Source organism: Rhinoraja longicauda, chromosome 2 (assembly GCF_053455715.1).
Source record: "Rhinoraja longicauda isolate Sanriku21f chromosome 2, sRhiLon1.1, whole genome shotgun sequence".
Classification (NCBI taxonomy): Eukaryota; Metazoa; Chordata; class Chondrichthyes; order Rajiformes; family Arhynchobatidae; genus Rhinoraja; species Rhinoraja longicauda.
Genome location: NC_135954.1, coordinates 13,626,445 through 13,654,109, shown reverse-complemented (window position 1 = coordinate 13,654,109; position 27,665 = coordinate 13,626,445). Strand labels below are relative to the sequence as shown.

The 27,665-nt window shown below is 46.3% G+C and overlaps 1 protein-coding gene across 1 annotated transcript in view; it reads right to left on the bottom strand.

The window, feature by feature from the left end:
* Nucleotides 1–17,747, bottom strand: part of LOC144602256 (acidic amino acid decarboxylase GADL1-like) — a 76,244-nt gene extending 58,497 nt beyond the window's left edge. Inside the window, exons 1-3 of the mRNA XM_078415133.1 lie at nt 17,595–17,747; nt 5,656–5,822; nt 2,610–2,736 (exon numbers count right to left, since the gene is read on the bottom strand). Of these exons, the coding sequence (XP_078271259.1) occupies nt 2,610–2,736; nt 5,656–5,822; nt 17,595–17,643 (343 nt within the window). The 5' untranslated portion in view covers nt 17,644–17,747. The remainder of the gene's footprint in view (nt 1–2,609; nt 2,737–5,655; nt 5,823–17,594) is intronic.
* Nucleotides 17,748–27,665: the final 9,918 nt, after the last annotated feature.

The window sequence follows — 27,665 nt, the reverse complement described above, 5'->3', positions numbered from 1 at the left end:
TACGTTCTCCCCCTGACCTGCGTGCGTTTTCTCCAGGTGCTCCAGTTTCCTCCCACACTCCAAAGACGTACAGGTTTGTAAGTTAATTGGCTTGGTATAGTGTAAAAATTGTCTCTCGTGTGTCTACGATACGATAGAACTTTATTCATCCCAGGAGGAAATTGATTTGCCAACAGTCATAAAACACAAAATACATGAAACATGAAATTAAAGTAATGAGTGGAAAGGATTGTGGATGTGTAAGGACTGGCGATGTGGGGGGAAGGGGGAGGAGTTGTACAGTTTGGTAGCCACAGGGAAGAAGGTACAGGTTTGTAGGCTAATTGGCTTGGTAAAATTGTAAGTTGTCCCTAGTGTTTGTAGGATAGTGTTAGTGTGCGGGGATCGCTGGTCGGCGCGGAGCTGGTGGCCGAAGGGCCTGTATTCGCACCAGAGGGGATCTTATCGAAACGTATAAGATTATTAAGGGGTTGGACACGTTAGAGGCAGGAAACATGTTCCCAATGTTGGGGGAGTCCAGAACCAGGGGCCACAGTTTAAGAATAAGGGGTAGGCCATTTAGAACGGAGATGAGGAAAAACTTTTTCAGTCAGAGAGTTGTGGATCTGTGGAATTCTCTGCCTCAGAAGGCAGTGGAGGCCAAGCCTCTGAATGCATTCAAGAGAGCTAGATAGAGCTCTTAAGGATAGTGGAGTCAGGGGGTATGGGGATAAGGCAGGAACGGGGTACTGATTGAGAATGATCAGCCATGATCACATTGAATGGCGGTGCTGGCTCGAAGGGCCGAATGGCCTACCTACTCCTGCACCTATTGTCTATTGTCTATTGTATCTCTGAACTAAAACTAAACTAAACCAAACACAAAGTGCTGGATTAAGTTATCCGGCCAGGCAGCATCTCTGGAGGTCTTGGATAGGTGACATTTCAATGTGAAGAAGGGTCCCGACCCGAAACTTTGCCTGTCCATGTCCCCCAGAGAAGCTGGCTGAGTTACACACAAAGGCTTCTCAACACAAAGGCTTGTTTTGTAAAGCCGGGAAGACAGAGCCACAGATTAGTGCTTAAGCCGGTAGAACGAGGATGTCGCAGAAAAAAAATAATTGGTATCAATCAGGATTCAGCAGGTGGTATGGGTCCCAGTAAGTAGATTGGCCCAAAAAGCAGCTAATACATCATAGACTGAATAGTCTCCGGTTATACTGTCCTATGATTCAGGGATGATATGCTTGACTAGTTGAAAATAGCGACTTTTGAATTATATTTTCTAATTATCGTTTCAGTTGTGTACTGCAAGGTCAGCACTTACAGCCAAGCCTGGCATTGCCTCCAGGACCCACAAAGACTTCACTTTGCTAACTATAGCAAAAAGAGGCAGACAAGTATAAAAAATGAAGTTGACTTTATGGAAATCGCTGATAGATTACATTTAACAATTCTGGCTGATGACTCCTATGTTTTCAAAATCAAATAGAAGATGTGAGAAAAGCTTCAAGGTTGGTTAAAGTCGTCTTTCTGTGTTAAGGTCCAATGGCAAAATCACCCTGTGATAATGTACCACAGGTCCAATAGCCATGGTGAGGTCTGTATCACGCACGCATTCACGAGAAGCATTCGGCAAATGGTACTTTAACCCTGTAACAGCCAGCAAACCTTTGTAAAGTTTGACTGTCCTTACTCACTACCTTGAACCATTTCATGTTCGGGTACGTTAGTTTAGTTTAATTTAGAGATACAGCATAAAAACAGGCCCTTCGGCCCACAGAGTCCAGACTAGTTATCGCACTGGACACCCGGGGCAATTTACAGAGGCAATTAACAGAGGCAATTAACCTACAAACCCGCACATCTTCAGGACTTGGGAGTAAACCAGAGCACCCAGAGGAAACCCACACGGTCACATGGAGAACGTGCAAACTCCACACAAACAGAAGCCGAGGTTAGGATCGAACCTAGGTCTCTGGCACTGCGAGGCAGCAGCTCTACCACAGCGCCACTGTGTCCCCCTTGTACACTTCAATTAGAGTTGATATAGTGCTGTTTGTTGTAGATCAATTAAAAGACGAGACAGGCAATGTGTGTACAGATGTAGGTGCTCTCCAGTATCTGTGTCATTATATTTACCTTTTATTAGTTCTTTCATGAGGTGTAGCCTTGCTGACAAGGCCACCATCCAATTGTCCTTGAACTGAGTGGCGTTCTTGACCACCTCAGAAGCTCATTAAGAGCCAACCAATATTCTCTCCAGTATCTGTGTCATTATATTTACCTTTTATTAGTTCTTTCATGAGACGTAGCCTTGCTGACGAAGCCACCATCCAATTGTCCTTGAACTGAGTGGCGTTCTTGACCACCTCAGAAGCTCATTGAGAGCCAACCAATATTGTTGAGGGACACATATTGGGTAATCATGGCAGAACATCCACCATTAGAGGGAATGTTGACACCCACAGTAAAAGGTTATGGACAGTGTTAGCCATTTGTGTGTTGAGACCTTCACTTGGGGTGAGGACAATCTACATCATCCTTTCCAAATGAGAAAGGAAACGCTGCTCAATGCAAGAAGGAATTTATTCAGCAAAGCGCATCATTAAAAAGGAAAATCACCCTACCCGTTTTCACGCTATACTTTATAACGTCCCGACAACGTTGCAGCAGTTGGTGATGGGACTCCCCAGTGTCCCTCAATTCCAAGTCAAGAAGCTTCTTCAGCTCTTCAGGAGACCGCCATTCACAGACCTGGAAGGTATGTACAAATTAATGAACACCTCAACGCCTGGGAAATATCCGGTGACAGGCCTGAAAGATTCCTTTTTGGCATAAATACACTAACAATATTATTTTCCTTCAAATCATATTTCATTTGCAGGTATAATTTTAATATCAGGCGCAAGGAACTGCAGATGCTGGAATCTTGAGTAAAAACCACAACATGCTGGAGTAACTCAGCGGGTCAGGCAGCATCTGTGGAGGGAAATGGACGGGTGACGCTTTTGGTCGGGACCTTTCCTCAGAGTCTGACCCGCTGAATTACTCCAGCATTTTATGTTTTACTCATTTTAACATAGAAACATAGAAAATAGGTGCAGGAGGAGGCCATTCGGCCCTTTGAGCCAGCACTGCCATTCATTGTGATCATGGCTGATCATCCACAATCAGTAACCTGTGCCCAACTTCTCCCCATATCCCTTGATTCCACTAGCCCCCAGAGCTCTATCTAACGTGATGCATTTTGTCTCTTTGTATTCTTTACTATAAAATTAGCTAATTTATAAATTAATGAAGCTATAAATTTAAACCAACTACAAAGGATTTTCTAGGAACATAACAGTGCCCTACCCTATTGGCTGTGAAGATAGAAGACTTTAAACTGAGGCATAGCAATGGCCCATTGGGTGATATGTGCAATTACAGTGTGAAGTTTACTTAAGTCGTTTCCATTATAGTTTGGGTGGGTATAAATGCAGATAAATAATTTTTAACTTATGACATTAATTCTAAACGTGACTAATGCACCATAAGAGAACGTGGATCTCATTGAAATGTATTGAATAAAGGCCTAGATAGAGTGGATGTGGAGAGGATGTTTCTAATATTGGGGGTGTCTTGGACCAGAGGGAACAGCCTCAGAATAAAAGGACACCCCTTTAGAATGGAGGTGAGGAGGAATTTCTTTAACCAGAGGGTGGTGAATCTGTGAAATTCATTGCCACAGATGGCTGTGGAGGCCAAGTCCTTGGGTATTTTTAATGCAGAGATTGAGAGGTTCTTGATTAGTAAGGGCGTCAAAAGTTGCAGGGAGAAGGCAGAAGAATGGGGTTGAGAGGGAAAAGTTGATCAGCCATGATTGAATGGCGGAATAGACTCGATCGGCCGAATGGCCTAATTTTTGCTATGTTTTTATGATACGTTCTTTCACTATATCAGCATTTCAAATCATTTTATTTTCCTGGTTCCATTTCTAAAGATATCTGTTTTCCGTATTTAATAAAACCCGAAAATAATAAAATCCACTACATTTGTATGCAAACTAGGAAGAATGACGGAAAATGAAAGAAGAGTGATAAATAAGCAACCATGTTAAACACTTTTTTCAGACCATGGATCTCCAGAACACAGCAATAGAATGAGCTAACGCAAACCACACAATAATTCAGAACAATTTTCCTCACTGGTGTCAAAAATAATTGTAATAGTTGTATTGGTAGTCATGCAAGACTTTGAAAAACAAAATTGGAGGAGTAATGAATAAATAATGCATAGAAGATTGAACATATGTTCTACTGCATGAGCAATGCAAGTAAATGATGAACGGAAAAATTGAACATAGATTCATAGCATCATGGAGCATTTTGTGTGTTATAGAACAATAGTGGACAATATCGAAACCAGCAGGGGCAGAGATAAGAAAGATGTTTAATTTAACAATTATTAAACATTGTCGCCAATTTTAAAAATGCTTAACAAGTTTAGGAAATAACAAAAGGACCTTGCAGCATCAGGCTTGCGTACCAACAGGAAATCTAATTTCTAAAATGCTGATTCAACGCAAAGTTATTCAACATTAAATTGAGTTAATCTATCCTATGGATACCAAATTGTTCTTAGATCAATGAGAGGTTTGCAGCTAGATTTTTATTCCCAGATGCAAAAACACCAAAAATGAAAAACAGCAGGCTTTCATATTTTAATGCTGTTGTATCTTATAGACAATAGACAATAGGTGCAGGAGTAGGCCATTCAGCCTTTCGAGCCAGCACCGCCATTCAATGCGATCATGGCTGATCACTCTCAATCAGTACCCCGTTCCTGCCTTCTCCCCATACCCCCTTCATCATATCATATCATATCATATATATACAGCCGGAAACAGGCCTTTTCGGCCCTCCAAGTCCGTGCCGCCCAACGATCCCCGTACATTAACACTATCCTACACCCACTAGGGACAATTTTTACATTTACCCAGCCAATTAACCTACATACCTGTACGTCTTTGGAGTGTGGGAGGAAACCGAAGATCTCGGAGAAAACCCACGCAGGTCACGGGGTCACGGGGAGAACGTACAAACTCCTTACAGTGCAGCACCCGTAGTCAGGATCGAACCCGAGTCTCCGGCGCTGCATTCGCTGTAAAGCAGCAACTCTACCGCTGCGCTACCGTGCCGCCTTGTAACAAAAAATTTGTACCCTTGTAACAAAAAATCCCATCATTACCTCCTGCTTGGTGGCTAGTTTAGTTTAGTTTAGAGATACAGCGCGGAAATGGGCCCCTCAGCCCCGCCGACCAGCAATCCCCATGCACTATCACTATCCTACACACTCGGGACAATTTTCAATTTTTACCGAAGCCAAATTAACCTGCAACCCTGTACATCTTTGGAATGTGGGAGGAAACTGGAGCATCTGGGGAAAACCCACATGTTCACGGAGAGAACGGACAAACTCCATACAGACAGCACCCATAGTCAGGATCGAACCCGGGTCTCTGGCGCTGTAAGGCAGCAACACTATTGCTGCGCCACCTAATTTCTAAAGATGAAAAATGATTTTTAAATGAACAGCCATGTTGAGATCCTTTCTCCATCCACATCTCCAAAAACTGTTTATTGTCTTTTGATATCTTGTTTTTACAGATGACAGTGATCTGAGGTTTTGTACCTTTTCATTAACATCAGTGGCTCTCCTTATAGCATCTTCCATGATGATTGGGAATGCATCTTCAATAAACTTCTCGCCTGCTTTTGCATCCTGCAGGGGTCCATTCAAGACAACTCCGTCCACCAGAATTGCACCCTTCTTAAGATGTTGGTCTTTTTTAAGTTCATCTACATTGAGAGATTATAGGACAGTTTTAGAAATAGGAGAAAAACATCTGTGGTATATTTGCATCATTAAAAAAAATAACAAATTTCTTGACCTCATTCAAATACAAAACCTGTTCAAATTCAGGGTTATTGTTATTATACCCGAGTACGGTAAGGCACAGATACGATGAAAAAAATCGTATTTGCTTGCAGCATGACAGGCAAGAGATAGTGCATGAGTAAGACATTAGTGTAATAGTTTAGTTAAGAGATACAACAAGCCCTTCGGTCCACCAGGTCCATGCCGACCATTGATCACCTGTTTACACTAGTTCTGTTATCCCACTTTCGAATGCATTTCGTACCCACAATGAATAGAGGCTGATTACCTACAAAATTGCATGTCTTTGCAATGTGGTGGGGGGGGGGGGAGGGGGGAGAGGGAGGGGGGAGACTGAACCCATGCGGTTTCCTCTGGCAGAACATGTAAACGCCACTCCACCTGAGGGCACGAATGAACCCAGGTCTCTGGTGCTGTGAGGTAGCAGCTCGGTGCCACTGTGCACCTGTGCCTCCCAAAACATAAATAGGAAAAAATTATCAAATCTTTAGAAATGTAAGAGGCAGTCTGCAGGTTTCCATGTTCGAGGCAGGACTTGAGTTGTGCAGGTTGATTCAAGAGCCTGATAGTTGTAGGAATGGAGTTACTCCTGAACCTGGTGGTGAAGGACATCAGCCCTCTATACCTTCTGCCTAATGGTAGCAGTGAGAAGAGGGCATTGACTAGATGGTGAGGTTCATTGGACTGCCCCAAGAAGGTGGGAATGATGACTTGTTAGGACAGCGCCTCAATTAGATGGTTTCAATGGAGGGAGGAGCTGTGCCTGTGATGGACCCGGTTGACTCCACCACTCTCTGCATCCTCTTGCGTCCAAGGGCATTGAAATTGCCACAGCAGGCCATGGAGCAACCAGGTTACTTTCTATAGTGGAAGTTTGTTAGAGTATTTGGTGACATGCCAAATCTATTTACACTACCAAGAAAGCAGGGGCGCTGAAACACCTTCTTCATGCTTGGACCCATCTGCCGGATCCATGACAGGTCATCCGAGATGTTAACGGCCAGGAATTTGAAGCTGTTAACTTTCTTCACCGCCAACCAGGGGCCACAGTCTAAGAATAAGGGGTAGGCCATTTAGAACGGAGATGAGGAAAAACTTTTTCAGTCAGACAGTTGTGAATCTGTGAATCTGAGAGTTGTGAATCTCTGCCTCAGGTTGTTGCTGATGAACTTGTTCATGATTGGACCCATCTGCTGGCATACACACAAGGGTGGTGGGTGTATGGAGCCATCTATACCGGAGCTCAAGCCAGGCAGACAGGTATATGGAGAGGACAAGTTTGGAGGGATATGGAGCAAGCGCAGGCAGGTGGACTAATGTAGGTGGGACATGGTGGCCGGTGTGGGCAGGTTGGGCTGAATAGCCTGTTTCCACACTGTATCACTCTATGACTCTAACCACTTGTTCTATCTCTCCTGTACGCTGACCCATCTCCAGTGGGAAACCACAGTGGTGTTGGCAGCAATTGAGAGAGAGATGGAAGTGGGGCTGTACCCAGTAATGGGTGTAAAGAGAATAGAGCAGGGCCCTAAGTACACAGATCAAAGAATTCAAGAGAAACATTTCCACCTCAATTAATCTTATTGACAGAAGTTAAAACCTAGAGCACATTTCCTAACTGCGTATCCCGACGGCATTCTGAAACAGCTGTGTTTGCAGTTTATTTTCATTCTTTTCATCTGCCAAGTTCTGACCTCAAATTCTCCTTCAGATCTGTTAGAGAGTGAAATTAGGCTGAGAATCTAATCCAAGCCTTTTGTGGAGCAATGTTTTTTTTTTTTCAATAGGTGCAGGAGTAGGCCATTCGGCCCTTCGAGCCAGCACCGCCATTCAATGTGATCACGGCTGATCATTCTCGATCAGTACCCCCGTTCCTGCCGTTAATTCTAAAGCATTAACTCATCACTGATGAGGGCAAGGAACCAAAATTGCAATTTCCCTGTCCCTCTGTGCAATCGTAGCTGGTCTTTGATGGGGTGGCCCAGCGGTAGAGTTGCTGCCTTGCAGCGCCAGAAACCGGGGTTTGATCCTGACTACGGGTGCTGTCTGCACGGAGTTTGCATTGAAACCCAAGAACTGACATTAGGGGGAAAAAATGGGATATTGGCTTTAGTTTATTAATTTCATAAGATTTTTTTTCACTGTGGAAAATACATTTTAGAATCTCGGGTTTATATAAATAACAGTGGTCTAGGTTGGGCTTTTTTATTTATATCTTATTTATTTATTTATTTATTTTGGCTGGTTCTACGGTCGAGGAAGAAACGGAGGGCTTTGAGACCATCCTTGTGGGGGATGGAAGTGTAGAGTGACTGGACATCCATGGTGAAGATGAGGGAGTGGGGGCCTGGGAACCGTTTTTTTTTCAGTCTTTCAGAAGGGTCTCGACCCGAAACGTCGCCCATTCCTTCTCTCCTGAGATGCTGCCTGACCTGCTGAGTTACTCCAGTATTTTGTGTATAAATAACAGTGATACATTTCAAAATGCACAAAATTCTAACTCTTCTTTATTCAAATATATTGATATTGATTAATGATAGTCAAAGTGTGCACAATGAAGAGATGTTCATTTTAACTGTAATTTTCTCCCACTATTTCCTTTACTTTGTTATTTTCTTCTGTAGACGATAACGGGTACTGGGTAAAACAAATGTTAGGATCCTTTCTGGAGGACATGCAAAATAAATTCTTCATAAGATAAAACACGAGTTGATAAGATTAAGGCAAGGTAAATGAGGAGAACCCAATACTCTTAAATGGTCATTGTACCCAGCCATATTCAGAGATGCAGATGACATATGTAGTTTAGTTTAGTTTAGAGATACAGTGCAGAAACAGGCCCTTCGGCCCACCGAGTCCACACTGAACCCATATACCTGTATATCTTTGGAGTGTGGCAGGAAACCGAAGATCTAATAATGACAGAAATGAAAGATTTCAATGGGATCTGTGATTGTGAAATGTCAAAGAGCAGAAGCCATCCTTATAACTTCAAAAAGGGCTAACTTCAAATGAAGGTTTAAGCAAATCATTAAACAGGTAGCTTTCAAAGAAGCTTCAGTAGAGGACAAGTGAGGCACCTTTGAAAACAATATGCTGAGAAAGCAGTTTACATTTTAATGCAAAGAATCAGCAGTCACATTCTAATGAAGCATAACAGCTAAAGGATTTACAAATTAATCAGCAGTGAAATCTACAAAAATGCTACAGGGAAAAGGGAGAAGTTCACTGAGGTAAATGCCACAATGTGCAGAAACGTGGTCAGAGAATATTCAGAAGGGCAAAGAGGCAAATGGAAAAAATACAGAGTACGGTTATCATACTGAGTCATTCAGTACGGAAATAGGCCCTATGGCTCAACTTGGCCCGGCAGACCAAGATGCCTCATCTAAGCTTGTCTCATCTGCCCACATTTGGCCCCTATCCCTCTAAACCTTTATTACTTCCTCTGACAGCTCATTCCAAATATCCACCAGCTTTTGTATGAAAGAGTTTTCTCTTAGGTTCCTATTAAATCTTTCCCATCTCATCTTATTTCCCCTATCCTGGGAAAAAGACTCTGTGCATTCACCCTATCTACTACCCTCATGATTTTATACACCTCTATAAGATCACCCCTCAGCCTCCTGCACTCCAAGTAATATATTCCTAGACTGTCTAATTTCCCCCTATAGCTCAAGCTCTCATGTCCTGGTAATATCCTTATAAATCTTTCCAGTTTAATGGCATTTTTTTTAAGTAGGGTGACCCGAAACGTCACCCATTCCTTCTCTCCAGAGATGCTGCCTGAGTTACTCCAGCTTTTTGTGTCTATTTACTGTCTATGATGTCACCTACAAACTGACTATTCATGTCTTGCATATTCTCATTCAAATGTTGATATGGACGACAAACAGCAATCTCTGAGGCACACTGGTTATGCATTGGCTATTTCCTCTAATTATTTAAAAGGAAATAAATTACAACCTGCTGTGCCCATTATACCAATAAGAAAAAAAGTATTTTCCCAATAAAAAAAGTTGCAACAAATAATGCCCCAGGAATAAATACGTGCAATCGAAATCACTATTAGAAACAAAAGAGGACATTTGTGAAGCATTGATAATAGTGTCATTGGAGAAGAAGTGGCTTCACTGGAAAAATAGGCTGCCTTTGACTCTTTTCACAAAAAAATAGCAAACCAGAAATTAGTGCTAGTAAAATGTTATATTACTATGTTTCCATTTTTACAACGGTACATAAAATTTAATGACAGCTACATTGTGCCCATTGTTACGTTCCAAGGGCCAACACGTGTCGCCCTTTACTTGTTTGGTCATGAACCTTAATAGTTTCCGGGACCCACCGAGCAACCATGAAGTGGTTGAAGGATTGTATCGTGCAAAGGAAACAAGGAGTAGTTGAAAATAGAAATTAAATTGATGTCAGTAGTGACTGCGGTTCGGTGGGGGAGGGAGGTGTGGTACATTTGCCACGATACATCTGTTATTTCATTAAGATGAAATGTCAAAGTAATAGAGATTAGGTAATAAGGTCATAAGTAATTGGAGCTGAATTAGGCCATTCGGCCCATCAAGTATACTCCGCCATTCAATCATGGCTGGTCTATCTCTCCCTCCTAATACCCATTCTCCTGCCTTTCAGATTTAGATTTAGATTTAGAGATACAGCGCGGAAACCCACCGAGTCCGCGCCGCCCAGCGATCCCCGCACATTAACACTATCCTACACACACTAGGGACAATTTTTACATTTACCCAGTCAATTAACCTACATACCTGTACGTCTTTGGAGTGTGGGAGGAAACCGAAGATCTCGGAGAAAACCCACGCAGGTCATGGGGAGAACGTACAAACTCCGTACAGACGGTGCCCGTAGTCAGGATCGAACCCGAGTCTCTGGCGCTGCATTCGCTGTAAGGCAGCAACTCTACCGCTGCGCCACCGTGCCGTCCCCATAACCCCTGACACCCGTACTAATCAAGAATCTATCTATCTCTGCCTTAAAAATATCCATTGACTTGACCTCCACAGCCTTCTGTGGCAAAGAATTCCACAGATTCACCACCCTCTAACCAAATAAATTCCTTCTCATCTCCTTCCTAAAGGAACTTTAATTCTGAGGCTATGACCTCTAGTCCTAGACTCTCCCACTAGTGGAAACATCCTCTCCATATCCACTCTATCCAAGCCTTTCACTGTTGGGTATGTTTCAATGAGGTCCCCCCTCATTCTTCTAAACTCCAGCGAGTTCAGGCATTGGATTCCCAGGATTGCAAGTGGCAACGGGTCTTCACCTTCCCGTTTCTCCTCTTCTCAGTTCTCCTTGTTCAAAGATGCCATGAGCACCTTTGTACTTGTTCAACTGCAAACCTCCCTCCAAAACATCTCGCTGCAGTGCATCTGCAGATCCCACAATAGCAATTGCAACGCGTGTTTTATTTTTAAAGTGAAACAATGTTTAAACTGGAAAAGACACAAAATGCTGGAGTAACTCAGGGGGGGGGGGGGGGGGGGGGGGCAGGCAGCATTCACGGAGAATATGGATAGGTGACTTTTCGCATCAGGATCCTTCTTCAGATTGAAGAAGGTCCCCGAGCCGAAGCAACACTATCCATGTTCTCCAGGGATGCCGTCTGATTCGCTGAGTTACTCCAGTATTTTGTGTCTTTCCTGGATTAACCAGCATCTGCAATTCCTTGTTTCTTCTTTCTAAAGACAAACTAGAGCTGCAGTTCTAACCCTCTTTTCTCGTCCGTTTCCAAATCATCAAGAAAGCCATCATGCTTGGGTTGAATTAAATTAAACAAGGAACATCCCCACCGAACATCCACACTCAATGTGAACATAAAGCACGGTTGTTTAATGTCAAATGATGACCGTTGTATCACGTTATTCTGGGCATTAGGGAGCAGGGACAGAGAGTGTGAGGAGATTGAGATGTGGCTGCCAGAGGTCAAAGTGGAGGCTCAGTAGAAATGAACAAATGTGTGGACAAAAACAAAGTTCATCCTTCAACGTTCAACTCTGAAGTTGTTGCGAGTTTTTAATAAATTTTGTTGCTTCTCTAACCTGTCTTTCAACAGGTTTCTTGCTCTCTTGCTATCCACTTTGCTGCTGTAACACTGTAAATTTCACCTATTCCTTTTCTCCAGCTGAGTTACTCCAGCATTTTGTGTCTATCTTTGGTGTAAACCGGCATCTGCAGTTCCTTCTTACACAAAACTTTGTGACGAATAAAAGAATATATTAATATTATATTATTATTATTAACATGGTTTTGAATGTAGCCTGTGACAATATTCTTATAATTTGTTTAAAATTTGTATCCGATATTACGTATGAAATTAGCTGCAAGCCATATCATCAAAAGATTAGTTCAGTTTAGTTAAGAGGTACAGCGCAGAAACAGGCCCTTCTGCCACACCAAGTCCACATTGACCAGCGATCCCAATACATTAACACTATCCTACACAATTTTACATTATACCAAGCCAATTAACCTACAAACTACGTCTCCGGAGTGTGGGATGAAATCGAAGAGCTCAGAGAAAACACACGCAGTCACAGGGAGAACGTACAAACTCCATGCACACATCACCCTAAGTCAGGATCGAACCCGGGTTACTATCTTCAAAGTAGATATCAGCGGCTTGGATACCAATGAGTAAACATTGCTTTTTATGTAGTTAAAGATTTTGAACCAGTGAATTCTACAGTATAAATGTTAACTTTTTGCTAAACTGCATTAAGCACTATAAATTAACAACACCGGACTTTTATTATATGCTACTGATATGATTTGACTCAGCTAAACAGCTAAAAATAGGTTGCACCTGATCCAACACTAGTAGGTACATCCAATATGGGAATATTGGATGTACCTACTAGTGTTGGATCAGTTGCTACTTATTCATTATAAAATATTGCCATTTATTCATTTTTTGTCGATGGGTCTCAATTTGTGTGCCACTATTTTCAATTGATGTATTCAAGAGAGAGTTAGATAGAGCTCTTAGGGCTAACGGAATCAAGGGATATGGGGAGAAAGCAGCTACGGGGTACTGATTTTGGATGATCAGCCATGCTCATGTTGAATGGCCATGTTGAATTGGTGTTGGCTTGAAGGGCCAAATGGCCTACTCCTGCACTTATTTTCTATGTTCCTCCCCCACTCTTCTTTGTTCACCATGACACCAACAGAAGGAAGTCATTAGAACAAGTGTCGTGTCAAGCCATATGTTCACAGAAATAAGACATTCAACAAGCCAAGGATACGTTGTTACATTTATTCATTAAAATCAACAATTTATTCATTAAAATAGGCAATTGCACTTGATTCTCTTCTCACGTCCAATCAAGTTGATTGCAGATCTAGCCATCACAAGTTTGCAAGGGGAGTTAACTGTCGGGTAAAAAACTATTTGGATATCTCCCAAATCTCCTGAATCTAACATGTGCTTATGTACAGGAATACTTTCACTGAAGACAGAAACTAAATGCTGGAGTAATTCAGCGGGTCAGCAGTATCTCTGGAGAAAAGGAATAGATGATGTTTCGGGTCAAGATCCTTTATCACACCTCTGGTGAAAGGGTCTGATGAAAGGTCTCGACCCAAAACGTCACCTATTCCTTTTCTCCAGAGATGCTGCTGACCAGCTGAGTTACTCCAGCTTTTTGTGTCTATCTTTGGTGTAAACCGGCATCTGCAGTTCCTTCTTACACAAAACTTTTAGTGAACAGAAGGCAGTGGAGACCAATTCACTGGATGTGTTCAAGAGAGAGTTAGATATAGCTCTTTGGGCTAAGGGAATCAAGGGACATGGGGAGAAAGCAGGAACGGAGTACAGATTTTGGATGACCAGCCATGATCATATTGAATGGTGGTGCTGGCTGGAAGGGCTGAATAGCCTACTCCTGCACCTATTTTTCTATGTTTATATGTTAACTGTGTGGGGGAAAAAAAGCTCTCTGTACCTCGGTACATTTGACAATAAAGTACCATTGAACCATTGAAAAATAAGTATTTCAAATGTACTCAGATCTATTCCTCTGTTGTTCTAAGGAGCTGTGAGTACAAGTTAGTTCATTGTGACGCTGTCCCGTTATCCCTTATTAAAGCAAATCACAGCAGCATCATTCTCCAGTACATGTAAGCTTTGCAAAGCCAAATTGACATGTTTTAAATCGGGGAGGGGTTTGCCGGCAATGAACCGGCCCCCTTCTGCGAAATTTGGAGAATAAGAAACAATATAGGCAATGAGTAAGATGCAACCGTGGGGTAAAACCAATGATCTACATAACTTTTAGGATTCCCTAAATAGCTTTTTTTTTTTTCAAACAAATTTGAAGAGCGCACCCTTTGAAAGGTTGAATGATATGTAAGCTGGGAAAGCCGATGATCCCGATTACAGTGAAGTCGCAATGACTAAATAATGTTGATCCGTAATTTGCAGCAACGTGCGAGCAATTGCATCAGCAGTGTCTTGGTTTCTACGGCAACATCAACTCACTCTGTCTGTGAATATAGGAAAGGGTTTGTGTCCAATGTGGACGCTCGCCACCAGCTGGGGTGGAGGAGAGGAGAGGGGCGGGGAGGACAGAGGGGCGGGGAGGACAGAGGGAGAGGGGAGGATGGGATAGGGGAGAGGGGTGGGGGTTGAGGAGAGGAGGGGAGAGGGGCGGGGAGGACAGAGGGAGAGGGGAGGAAGGGAGAGGGGAGAGGGGTGAGGGAGGAGAGAGGGAGAGGAGAGGAGGGTAGAGGAGTGGTGGGGGGGTAGAGGAGTGGTGGGGATGGGATAGGAGAGGGCAGAGGAGGGGTGGGGATGGGATAGGAGAAGGTGGGAGAGGGCAGAGAAGGGGTGGGGAGGGGGGAGGAGAGAGAGGGGTGAGAGAAGAGGAGGGGTGAGGGAGGAGAGAGGGAGGGGAGGGTAGAGGAGTGGTGGGGATGGGATAGGAGAGGGTGGGAGATGGCAGAGAAGGGGTGGGGGGAGGAGGGGGGGAGGAGGGGTGGGGGGAGGGGGGGAGGAGGGGTGGGGGGAGGGGGGAGGAGGGGTGGGGAGAGGGGAGAGGATGGGATAGGAGAGGGTGGGAGAGGGCAGAGGTGGGGGGAGGAGGGGTGGGGGGAGGAGGGGTGGGGGGAGGAGGGGTGGGGGGAGGAGGGGTGGGGGGAGGAGGGGTGGGGGGAGGAGGGGTGGGGGGAGGAGGGGTGGGGGGAGGAGGGGTGGGGGGAGGAGGGGTGGGGGGAGGAGGGGTGGGGGGAGGAGGGGTGGGGGGAGGAGGGGTGGGGGGAGGAGGGGTGGGGGGAGGAGGGGTGGGGAGAGGAGGGGTGGGGAGAGGAGGGGTGGGGAGAGGAGGGGTGGGGAGAGGAGGGGTGGGGAGAGGAGGGGTGGGGAGAGGAGGGGTGGGGAGAGGAGGGGTGGGGAGAGGAGGGGTGGGGAGAGGAGGGGTGGGGAGGGAGAGGAGGGGTGGGGAGGGAGAGGAGGGGTGGGGAGAAGGGGGAGGGAGAGGAGGGGTGGGGAGAAGGGAGAGGGGAGAGGAGGGGTGGGGAGAGGAGATGTGGGGAGATGGGAGAGGAGGGGTGGGAAGAGGGGGAGTGGGAAGAGGGGGAGTGGGAAGAGGAGGAGGGAAGAGAGGAGAGGTTGGAGACCTGCCGCCCGGGAAGAGGGGTTTCTCAAGGCCTGTCAGGTTCAGATGTTGTGTCTGGAAATTCCCTCCCCCATCGCCAGCTGAGGAATATGTAACCAGCATCGCCTTGCGGCTGATGTAATGTGAGAGGACTGCATTGTGCCAATGGGTCGGGGGGGGGGGGGGGGGGGGGGTAGTGGACAATCAAAGGGCCTGCACCAGCAAGCCGGCCCGAATGGCCTCCCTCTCTCTCTGTGCCGATGTAAATCTCTCCTCGCCTCGCCTGCCAGCACCCCAATGCCCCCCGGAGGACAAAACTCTTCGCTGAGTTAAAACCCAATACTTACTTCAAACAGCAGATTAAATACAATTCCGGTATTTATTCACAAAATGCTGGAGTAACTCAGCAGGTCGGGCAGCATCTCAGGAGAGAAGGAATGGGTCGAGACCCTTCTTCAGTCTGAAGTCCTTCTCTCCTTCTTCAGACTGAAGAAGGGTCTCGACCCATTCCTTCCCTCCTGAGATGCTGCCTGACCTGCTGAGTTACTCCAGCATTTTGTGAATAAATACCTTCGATTTGTACCAGCAGCATCTGCAGTTATTTTCTTACAATACAATTACGGAGTCGCCAGCAACCGCTGATGCTGGAATCGACAATATAACGTTTGTTCTGATTCCTCTCTCTGAAAGCCGGCTTCTCTCCGAAAGGAACAATAAGACCAGAAAATGCCCAGCAGCCTAATTCCAGCATCGTCCGTTTTTACTTCAGGCTTCCGACATCCGCAGAATTTTGCTCTTGTGCTCAGTCAGGTACATGAGAACTCTCAGGGCTTTTGCAAACCTCGTGAGTGTTTTGCCTTGGAAATACACACACACACACACACATATATATATATATATACTGGGTGTTTGAAATATATATATATATAACACCCAGTGGAAAAGTACTGAATGCCATGCAAGGTTTGAACACAATGCACGCAAAACAAAATTGAATCTCTCATATATATTGATCTCACAACAAAATTGATCAAGGTTTGAACACAATGCACGCAAAACAAAATTGAATCTCTCATATATATTGATCTCACAACAAAATTGATCTCACTTATATATATATATATATATATATATATATATATATATATATATATATCAAAAACAAAATTGATCTCACTTGTATATATATGAATATATGAATATATATATATATTCATATATTTATATATATATTGATGAATATATATATATTCATATATATATTCATATATATACACAAGTGAGATCAATTTTGTTTTGATATATATATATATAAGTGAGATCAATTTTGTTTTGCGTGCATTGTGTGGCATGGCATGGCATGGCATGGCATGGCATTGCATTCAGTACTTTTCCCACTGGGTGTTTGAAATATATATATATATATATATATATCTGCCGACTGGAAGTGCGTAACGTTGCACTAACACCTGTAACCGGTAATAAATGCTGCACCAATGTTATACAGAATACAGAGCTTTATTTGTCATTCGGTACCGAACGAAATCACATTGCAGTCACACACAAAAAAAAGAACACAAGACACACGACCCCAACACAAACATCCATCACAGTGACTCCAAACACCCCCTCACTGTGATGGAGGGCAACAAAACTTCCACTCTCTCTCCCCCCCCCCCCCCCACGCCCACGGACAGACAGCTCGTCCCCGACCGACCCGCACAGTCCCCGCAAGGGGATGGGAGTCCCCGCGGCCTAGCCGCCCCGGGCGATGTAAAGTCCCGTGGCCTAGCTGCCCCGGGCGATGGAAGGCCCCGTGGCCTAGCTGCCCCGGGGGATGTAAACATCCCGCGGCCTAGCTGCCCCGGGCGCTGAACCGTCCCGTGGCCTAGCTGCCCCGGGCGATGTTAAGTCCCGCGGCCTAGCGTGTTTTGCGTGCATTGTATTCAGACTTTGAATAACGTGTTATACGTGTTGTGTATAACACGTTATTATGATAATAAAACACTCTTTGAGTCTGGAAGCATGCATGGCAAATGGACCTACCCGCAATGGGACTGCTGTGTGCTTGCTGTTCCATCGTCGTCATCATCATCCCGATGTCCTGACTTGTACCTTCCAGTCGGTGAAGCTGCTGCTCTTGGCTGCTTGGGTCTCCGTCCTGACTATTTCACTTGGTCGCCTACAAAAGGGGGGAGGGGGAGGGAGGGGGGGAGAGAGAGAGAGAGAGACAGAGAGGAGGAGTAAAAAAAGAAGCACAGAGAGGTGAGTGGAGGAGGGAGAAAAGAGAGGAGGGGTTAAAGCAAGCGGCAACATGGTTTGAAGCTGCCTTGACGTCAGAATTGGAAAGTACCAGTCTTGTGGGACAGTGGAAAAGTACTGGGACACAAATGTGTGTGTGTAATATAAATATATATATATAAAAAACTTATGGAAAAATACAGAATGTGAGACACAGAACTGGATACATTACATGGACATTTATAAATATATAAATGATATATATATATATATATATATATATATATATATATATATATTTCAAACACCCAGTGGAAAAGTACTGAATGCCAGGCAAGGTTCTGAATACAATGCACGCAAAACAAAATTGATCTGGTCTGCATAAATAACATGTTGTTCTCTATAAACCCAGCAGGAAATTTGGCGCGTTGTGTGATCACATCAAAACAAATGTATACCGCACATAAAATGTTTAAAAGCTGATGGAAAGTAACTGACCAAAAGATATGTCTCAAAGTGTAACAAAAATAACTTTATCCAATTACACCTACTACGCATGGAAGCTGGATAGAACCTGGATAGAAAGTGCTGCTCCACTTGTGCCAATTTTGATTCAGGTTTACATTTAGGCTTATTTAGGTCTACGTTAAGGCTTATTTATGATTACATTTAGGTTTACTTACAATTACATTTAGGTTTATTATTGACACATATACTTTTTTTTTACAATAAGTGCAGGAGGAGGCCATTCGGCCCTTCGAGCCAGCACCGCCATTCAATGTGATCATGGCTGATCATTCTCAATCAGTACCCCGTTCCTGACTTCTCCCCATACCCCCTGACTCCGCTATCCTTAAGAGCTCTATCCAGCTCCCTCTTGAATGCATTCAGAGAATTGGCCTCCACTGCCTTTTGAGGCAGAGAATTCCACAGATTCACAACTCTCTGACTGAAAAAGTTTTTCCTCATCTCAGTTCTAAATGGCCTACCCCTTATTTTTAAACTGTGGCCCCTTGTTCTGGACTCCCCCAACATTGGGAACATGTTTCCTGCCTCTAACGTGTCCAACCCCTTAATAATCTTATACGTTTCGATAAGATCTCCTCTCATCCTTCTAAATTCCAGTGTAGACAAGCCTAGTCGCTCCAGTCTTTCAACATATGAAAGTCCCGCCATTCCGGGAATTAACCTAGTAAACCTATGCTGCATGCTGAGGTACAGTGAAAAGTTTTTTTTTGCATGCGATCCGAACAGATCAGATACATCATACATAAATACAATCAAGTCCAACTCGAATACTATAGATAGAGCAAAGGGGGGGAAATAGAGTTGAGAATATAGTTCTCAATGCAGCAGCGTATCAGTAGAGCTGGTGGAAAAGTCTGTATTTAAGGAAGTAGATAGAGGGTATGAGGCGTGAATTGTCCAAGATAGACTGGCGATTGATGCTGAAAGGGTTGACGGTGGACATGCAATGGAAGGCATTTAAAGGTCGCATGGATGAACTACAACAAGTGTTCATCCCAGTTTGGCAAAAGAACAAACCAGGAAAGGTAGTGCATCCGTGGCTAACAAGGGAAATCAAGGATAGTATTAAAACAAAAGATGAAGCATACAGATTAGCCAGAAAAAGTAGCATACCAGAGGACTGGGAGAAATTCAGAGTCCAGCAGAGGAGGACAAAGGGCTTAATTAGGAAAGGGAAAATAGACTATGAGGGAAAACTGTCAAGGAACATAAAAACAGACTGCAAAAGCTTTTATAGATATGTCAAGAGAAAAAGATTAGTTAAGGCAAATGTAGGTCCCTTGCAGTCGGAAACAGGTGAATTGATCATAGGGAACAAGGAGATGGCAGACCAATTGAACAAATACTTTGGTTCTGTCTTCACTAAGGAAGACATAAACCGTCTGCTGGAAATAGCGGGGGACCGGTGGTCTAATGAGATGGAGGAACTGAGGGAAATCCAGGTTAGTCGGGAAGTGGTGTTAGGTGAATTAAATGGATTAAAGGCAGATAAATCCCCAGGGCCAGATAGGCTGCATCCCAGAGTGCTTAAGGAAGTAGCCTCAGAAATAGTGGATGCATTAGTGATAATTTTTCAAAACTCTTTAGATTCTGGAGTAGTTCCTGAGGACTGGAGGGTAGCTAATGTAACCCCACTTTTTAAAAAGGGAGGGAGAGAGAAAACGGGGAATTATAGACCAGTTAGCCTAACATCGGTAGTGGGGAAAATGCTAGAGTCAGTTATTAAAGATGTGATAGCATCACATTTGGAAAGTGGTGAAATCATCGGACAAAGTCAGCATGGATTTACCAAAGGTAAATCATGTCTGACGAATCTTATAGAATTTTTCGAGGATGTAACTAGTAGAGTGGATAAGGGAGAACCAGTCGATGTGTTATATCTGGACTTTCAGAAGGCCTTTGACAAGGTCCCACATAGGAGATTGGTGTACAAACTTAAAGAACACGGTATTGAGGGTTCAGTTTTGAGGTGGATAGAAAATTGGTTGGCGGACAGGAAGCAAAGAGTAGGAATAAACGGGTCCTTTTCAGAATGGCAGGCAGTGACTAGTGGGGTACCGCAAGGCTCAGTGCTGGGACCCCAGTTATTTACAGTGTATATTAATGATTTGGACGAGGGAATTGAATGCAACATCTCTAAGTTTGCGGATGACACGAAGCTGGGTGGCAGTGTTAGCTGCGAGGAGGATGCTAGGAGGCTGCAGAGTGACTTGGATAGATTAGGCGAGTGGGCAAATGCATGGCAGATGCAATATAATGTGGATAAATGTGAGGTTATCCACTTTGGCGGCAAGAACAGGAAAGCAGAGTATTACCTGAATGGGAGAAGGGGAGATGCAACGTGACCTGGGTGTCATGGTGCACCAGTCATAGAAAGCAAGCATGCAGGTGCAGCAGGCAGTGAAGAAAGCGAATGGTATGTTGGCATTCATAGCAAGAGGATTTGAGTTTAGGAGCAGGGAGGTTCTGCTGCAGTTGTACAGGGCCTTGGTGAGACCGCACCTGGAGTATTGTGTGCAGTTTTGGTCTCCTAACCTGAGGAAAGACGTTCTTGCCTTAGAGGGAGCACAGAGAAGGTTCACCAGATTAATCCCTGGGATGGCGGGACTTGCATATGAGGAAAGACTGGATAGACTGGGCTTGTACTCGCTGGAATTTAGAAGACTGAGGGGGGATCTTATAGAAACATATAAAATTCTTAAGGGGTTGGAGAGGCTAGATGCGGGAAGATTGTTCCCGATGTTGGGGGAGTCCAGAACCAGGGGTCACAGCTTAAGGATAAGGGGGAAGTCTTTTAGGACCGAAATGAGAAAACATTTCTTCACACAGAGAGTGGTGAGTCTGTGGAATTCTCTGCCACAGAGGCCAGTTGAGGCCAGTTCATTGGCTATATGTAAGAGGGAGTTAGATGTGGCCCTTTTTGCTAAAGGGATCAGGGGGTATGGAGAGAAGGCAGGTACAGGCTACTGAGCTGGATGATCAGCCATGATCATATTGAATGGCGGTGCAGGCTCGAAGGGCCGAATGGCCTACTCCTGCACCTATTTTCTATGTTTCTATGTTTCTATGTTCTCTATCTCTTTCCTGTACTCCGTCTCATTATTGTTCATGATTCGGCCCACCACAGTGGTGACATTTGCAATCTTATGGTTGTGACGGTGGTACAGTGGTAGAGTTGCTGCCTTACAGCACTTAGAGTCATAGGGAGTGATACAGTGTGGAAACAGGCCCTTCGGCCCAACTTCCCACACCGGCCAACAATGTCCCAGCTACACTAGTCCCACTTGCCTGTGCTTGGTCCATATCCCTCCAATCCATGTACCTGTCTAACTGTTTCTTAAATGATGGGATAGCTCCTCTGGCAGCTTGTTCCATACACCCACCACCCTTTGTGAGGAAAAAGTTACCCCTTGGATTTCTGTTAAATCTTTTCCCCTTCACCCTGAACCTATGTCCTCTGGTCCTCGATTCCCGTACTCTGGGCAAGAGACTCTGTGCATCTACCCGATCTATTCCTCTCATGCTTTTGTACACCTCTAAAAGGTGACCCCCTCATCCCACTTGGCCGATGTTCCTTTCCCCTCAAATAACCTGCTCCAGTCAACTTGAGCGAGACCTTCTCTCATACCCTTATCCCAGTTGAGCATTTTAACACGTGGACCCTCTCCGTCCCTATCCATAACTATCTTAAACCTAATCGAACTGTGGTCACTGGTCCCAAAAGGCTCCTCCACAAACACTTCATTAACTTGCCCTTCCCAATTTCCCAATACTAGATCCAGCGTTGCCCTCTCATGTGTGGGGGGCCTCTACATTACTGCTTACGAAAACTCTCCTGAACACTTTTGAGGAATTGCACCCCATCACATTATGATTTTCCCAGTCTATATTGGGAAAGTTAAGATCCCCTACTACAACAACCTTATTTGATCTGCAGCTGTCTGGAATCTCCTGGCATATTTGTTCTTCTAATTCCCGTTGACTATTCGGGGGTCTGTAGTACACCCCCAACAAGGTGACCATCCCTTTTCTGTTCCTCAGCTCCACCCATTTAGCCTCACTAGACGAACTATCCGTAATGTCACCTCTGGTCACTGCCGTGCCATCCTCCTTAACCAACAACTCCAGCAGCGCCAGAGACCCAGGTTCTATCCCAACTATGGGTGTTGTACTGTACGGAGTCTGTACGTTCTCTCCGTGACCTGCGTGGGTTTTCTCCGAGATCCTCGGTTTCCTCCCACATTCCAAAAATGTACAGGTTTGTAGGTTAACTGGCTTGGTATAAGTGTAAATTGTCCCTAGTTTGTGTTAATGTGCGGGGATCATTGGTCGGTGCGGACTCAGTGGGCCGAAGGGCCTGTTTCCTCGCTGTATCTCTAGACTAAACTAAACTAAACTAACTGGAGCCGAATTGGCCATACAATCATGAGTGTGCAGGTAGCATTGTAGGGGAAAGAGAATGCAGCCTTGTGGGCACCAGCATTGAGAAGTATTCTAGAGGATGTGTTGTCACCTAAAAAAAAATCCTTCTCCAGAACAATAGTAAGCCATTATTTGGAACTAATTGGAACTACGTAAATTGGAACTCCTTTGTGGACAATGGACTAACCTGGGAAATAGACTTAAAGAACCATTTGTATAAGAAAATAACTGCAGATGCTGGTACAAATCGATTTATTCACAAAATGCTGGAGTAACTCAGCAGGTCAGGCAGCATCTCGGGAGAGAAGGAATGGGTGACGTTTCGGGTCGAGACCCTTCTTCAGACTGATGTCGGGGGTGGGACAAAGGAAGGATATAGGTGGAGACAGGAAGATAGAGGGAGATCTGGGAAGGAGGAGGGGAAGGGAGGGACAGAGGAGCTATCTGAAGTTGGAGAAGTCGACGTTCATACCACCGGGCCGCAAACTGCCCAGGCGAAATATGAGGTGCTGCTCCTCCAATTTCCGGCGGGCCTCACTATGGCACTGGAGGAGGCCCATGACAGAGAGGTCAGACTGGGAATGGGAGGGGGAGTTGAAGTGCTGGGCCACCGGGAGATCAGTGGCGTTAATGCGGACCGAGCGCAGGTGTTCAGCGAAGCGATCGCCGAGCCTGCGCTTGGTTTCGCCGATATAGATGAGTTGACATCTAGAGCAGCGGATGCAATAGATGAGGTTGGAGGAGGTGCAGGTGAACCTTTGTCTCACCTGGAAAGAATGTTTGGGTCCTTTGATGGAGTTGAGGGGGGAGGTAAAGGGACAGGTGTTGCACCATTTGATAGCCTCATTAAAAAGTTTTTGTCCAAAGGTGTTTGAAAGCCTGCAAGGATGTGTTAAGCAGTCTGTCCTCAATGGGTTCACATTTCATGGAGCATAGAACAATACAGCACAAAAACAGGCCCCTTTGGCCCACAATGTTAATGCTGAGAGTTAGATTTAGCTCTTAGGGCTAAAGGAATTAAGGGATATGGGGAAAAAGCAGGAACGGGGTACTGATTTTAGAAGATCAGCCATTATCATATTGAATGACAGTGCTGGCTCGAAGGGCTGAATGGCCTACTCCTGCATCTATTTTTCTATGTTTCTCTGTTTCTATGAACATGATGTCGAGTTAAACTAATCTTCGCTGCCTTCACGTGATTCATATCCCTCAACTGTCTGCATATTCAAAGATAGATACAAAATGCTGGAATAACTCAGCGGAATAGGCAACTTCTCTGGATAGAGGAATGGGTCACGTTTCGGGTCGAGACCCTTCTTCAGACTGAGCTTGAGTCCTCCATCAGAAGAAGGGTCTCGGCCCGAAACGTCGCCCATTCCTTCTATCCAGAGCTGCTGCCTGTCCCGCTCAGTTACTCCTGCATTTTGTGTCTCTCTTCGATGTAAACTAGCATCTGCAGTTCGTTCCTACACATTTTGTCCACATAACCCTGTGCCTTCCTAAGTACTTCTTAAACACCTCTAGCGTATGTGCCTCCACCACCCGTGGCAGAGTGTGTCAGGAACCCACCAATCTCTGGTTTAAAATCTGGTCCCGCGCATCTCCTTTAAACCTTCCCCCTCTGACCTTAAAACCACGCCCACTATGTATGGACATTTCCGTCCCGGGGGAAAGGTTGTGATGGCCTACCCTATCTATGCCTCTCATAATGTTATATACCTCTATCAGATCTCTCCTCAACCTCCATCCTCCAGGGAATACAATCCAAGCTTGTCCAAACATCTCTTTACAACTAAATACCCTCTACCCCTCCCCCTCCGCCCAGTCGCTCCAGGGGGCACCCAAACAACCCCCACCCTAGGGACTTTCCTCTGCAATGGCAGGAGACACAACACCTGTCCCTACACCTCCTCCTTCGACTCCATCCAGGGTCTCCGACAGTCCTTTCAGGTGAGGCAGAGGTTTACTTGCACGTCCTCCAACATCATCTACTGTATCTGGCGCTCCCGGTGTGGGCTTCTATAGATCAGTGAGACCAGGCGTGGACTTGGTGATCGTATCGCTGAACACACGCTCAGCCCACCTTGGCCTACGCTCTCCCGGTTGTAAAACATTTTAACTCCCTTTCTCGTTCCTATGCTGGCCTTTCTGTCCTGGGCCTCCACCATTGTCAGAGTGAGGCCAAATTGCAGGAACAACACTTGGGCAGCTTACAACCCAGCAGTATGAAATTGATTTGTCTAATTTCATGGAACACCTGCATTCCTTCCCTTCAGCTCTCTCCCCCACCTTCCCTCACCCTAGTCATACAACCAATCCCACTGGTGGCATTCTTGGTATCCCTCTTGTTACCACACCCTCTCCAGCTAACAATGGGCCCTTTCATCCTTCAAAATTCACCCTCCCCACCCAGAGGGAACGAATGATCACGGTGCACATGTTTAACCCACATGTGCCCGTCGTGGATGTCCTCACCTTCCTTGCTCGCTATGTCGAAGGGGCAGGGAACTGTGTGGACATAAAGGACTTGTTCGGGATCTGGACGAGCAAGAGGCAAGTGAAGGTGAAGCTGAGGGTGGACGGGAAGGGATTCATCATCCACCCTCCCTCGGTGTTCGCCATCGGAGGGAACCGGGGCTACATGACGTACGAGGGGCAGCCCAGGGTGTGCAGAAAATGCAACAAACCTGGGCACGTGGCACGTGGTAGGACAGTCGTCTGCAGAAACTGCAAGTTAGAAGGCCACGAGACAAGGGAATGTAAAGAAAGTAAGAGCTGCAACCTGTGTGGGGAGGGAGGCCACCTTTACAGGGCCTGCCCTAAAAGAGCAAGCACTTATGCACAGGCGATAAGAGGGGCCGCTGCCAGCACCCCCAGGGTGGACGAGACGCCTCCTACCACGGCAAACACCCAAATAGGAAAGGAGAGCAGGGGCGATGACAGCTCGACTACCTCGAGCCCCAAACCGCCCGACAGAGCCCCACAGCCCCCTGCCCAGGAGGGCGAGTCAATGGAAGAGGGGGAACAGGAAGAGGAGGATTGGAAGTTGGTACAGTCGAGGAAAACCCTGAAGGCTCTGCGCACCGAAAAAGCCGGAGGGAGCAAGCAAGTCCCAAAAAAAGAGTCCTCTCCCAGGACGAGGCCAGCAACCTCTCCGCGTCGGAGGATGAGGCGACCGGGAGGAGCCAACAACGGAGGCAGAGGAAGAAAACGGGGGAGGAGGAAGGTAAGAGGAAGAACATGTCTGTTGTCCCCCAGCCCCAGGAGACTGGGAGCAGTGCAGCAGCCAATGGGCCCCTGCTCCGGGAGACCGTGAGCGGCACAACGGCCAATGGGCCCCAGCTCCGGGAGACCGGGAGCATTGCGGTGGCCAATGGGCCCCAGCTCCGGGAGACCGGGAGCATTGCTGTGGCCAATGGGCCCCAGCTCCGGGAGACCGGGAGCATTGCAGTGGCCGATGGGCCCCAGCTCGGGAGACCGGGAGCGGTACAACGGCCAATGGGCCCCAGCTCCGGGAGACCGGGAGCAGTGCGGTGGCCAATGGGCCCCAGCTCCGGGAGACCGGGAGCAGTGCAGTGGCCACGCCAGAAAATTCACCCTGTGCTGAGGAAGTCAACACCCAGTACCAGTACCTGTGCCACAAAAATGTGCTGGAACTCAGCCAGACGATGCTCATGCGGGAGGAGAAGGACGGCCTGGAACTCTAAAGGACAATGGAGCTGAAACTGGCATCCCTAAACGTGCGCAGTGTGAAGAGCACTGCGCGATGTGTCAACGCCTTGCAGTACCTGGCCAAGGTAAAGGCGGATGTGACTTTTTTACAAGAGTGCGGGCTGCCACACCTTCGCTGCTATCGGAGGTGGTCACGATGGTGGCCCCACGGACTGTCGGTATGGTCGGGGGGCAATGATTGACGTGCGTCCGGTCTGGGGATCTTGCTGCGGGGAGGGGGCTTCACCATCACTGAGGTAAGGGAGGTGGTGGGGGGGCATCTCCTGGTGGTGGATGTAATGTACCGTGGTTCTCCGCTCCGGCTGATTAATGTGTATGCCTCACCCAGGCGGAGCGAGCGGTTGGCCGTCCTCCAGCAGCTCCCACCGCTGCTGGCCACGTCTAGACCGCTCGTTCTGGCCGGTGACTTCAACTGCATCATCGATGCGGCTGGACGATCCGGCAGTGCCAACCACAGACTGGACGGCACCTCCAAACTCCTGGTGGAGACGGTCAAAGATGCAAAGCTGCGCGACGCCTTCAGTGACCTTGCAGGCGGGGCCCAGCCGCGGTTCACCTGGTCAGGACCAAACGGTTCAGCCTAGTCACGGATAGACTTCCTCTTCACATCGAGGGCCGTCACGGTCAGACACACCGACCTCGCGCCGGTGTTCTTCTCTGACCACTGCCTCCTTCAGGCCACCTGTCACCTACAGGAGGACCGGAAGGCGGGCAGAGGGACATGGAAGTTAAATGTGGAGCTGTTGACCCCGGAGAACGTTGAGGAGCTAAAGAGGGACTACGCATGTTGGAGAACTGTAAGGCCCCTCTTTGACTCCCCGACACTCTGGTGGGAGGCAACAAAGGAGAACATCAAGAAGTTCTTCGTCTCCAAAGGTGTTCAGAGAGCAAGACAGGGTAAGAGGGAATTGTGTCAACTCCAGACAGATTTGCAGCAACTGCTCCTTCTGCAGAGGAGAGGGGTGGATGTGAGGGAGGAACTGAGAGAGTTGAAGGGCCGGCAAGCTCGGCTCTTTACCTCTGAATCCTCCAAGATCATCTTCCGGTCCAGGGTCCGTCATGTTGAGCAGGATGAGACGTGCTCACGTTTCTTCTTCCATAAGGTTCACAGGGGGAGCTCTGTGATCAACAGCCTTAGGGAGGAGGACGGCTCGGTAACATCCTTGCAGACAGACATGCTAAAGATCTGCAGAT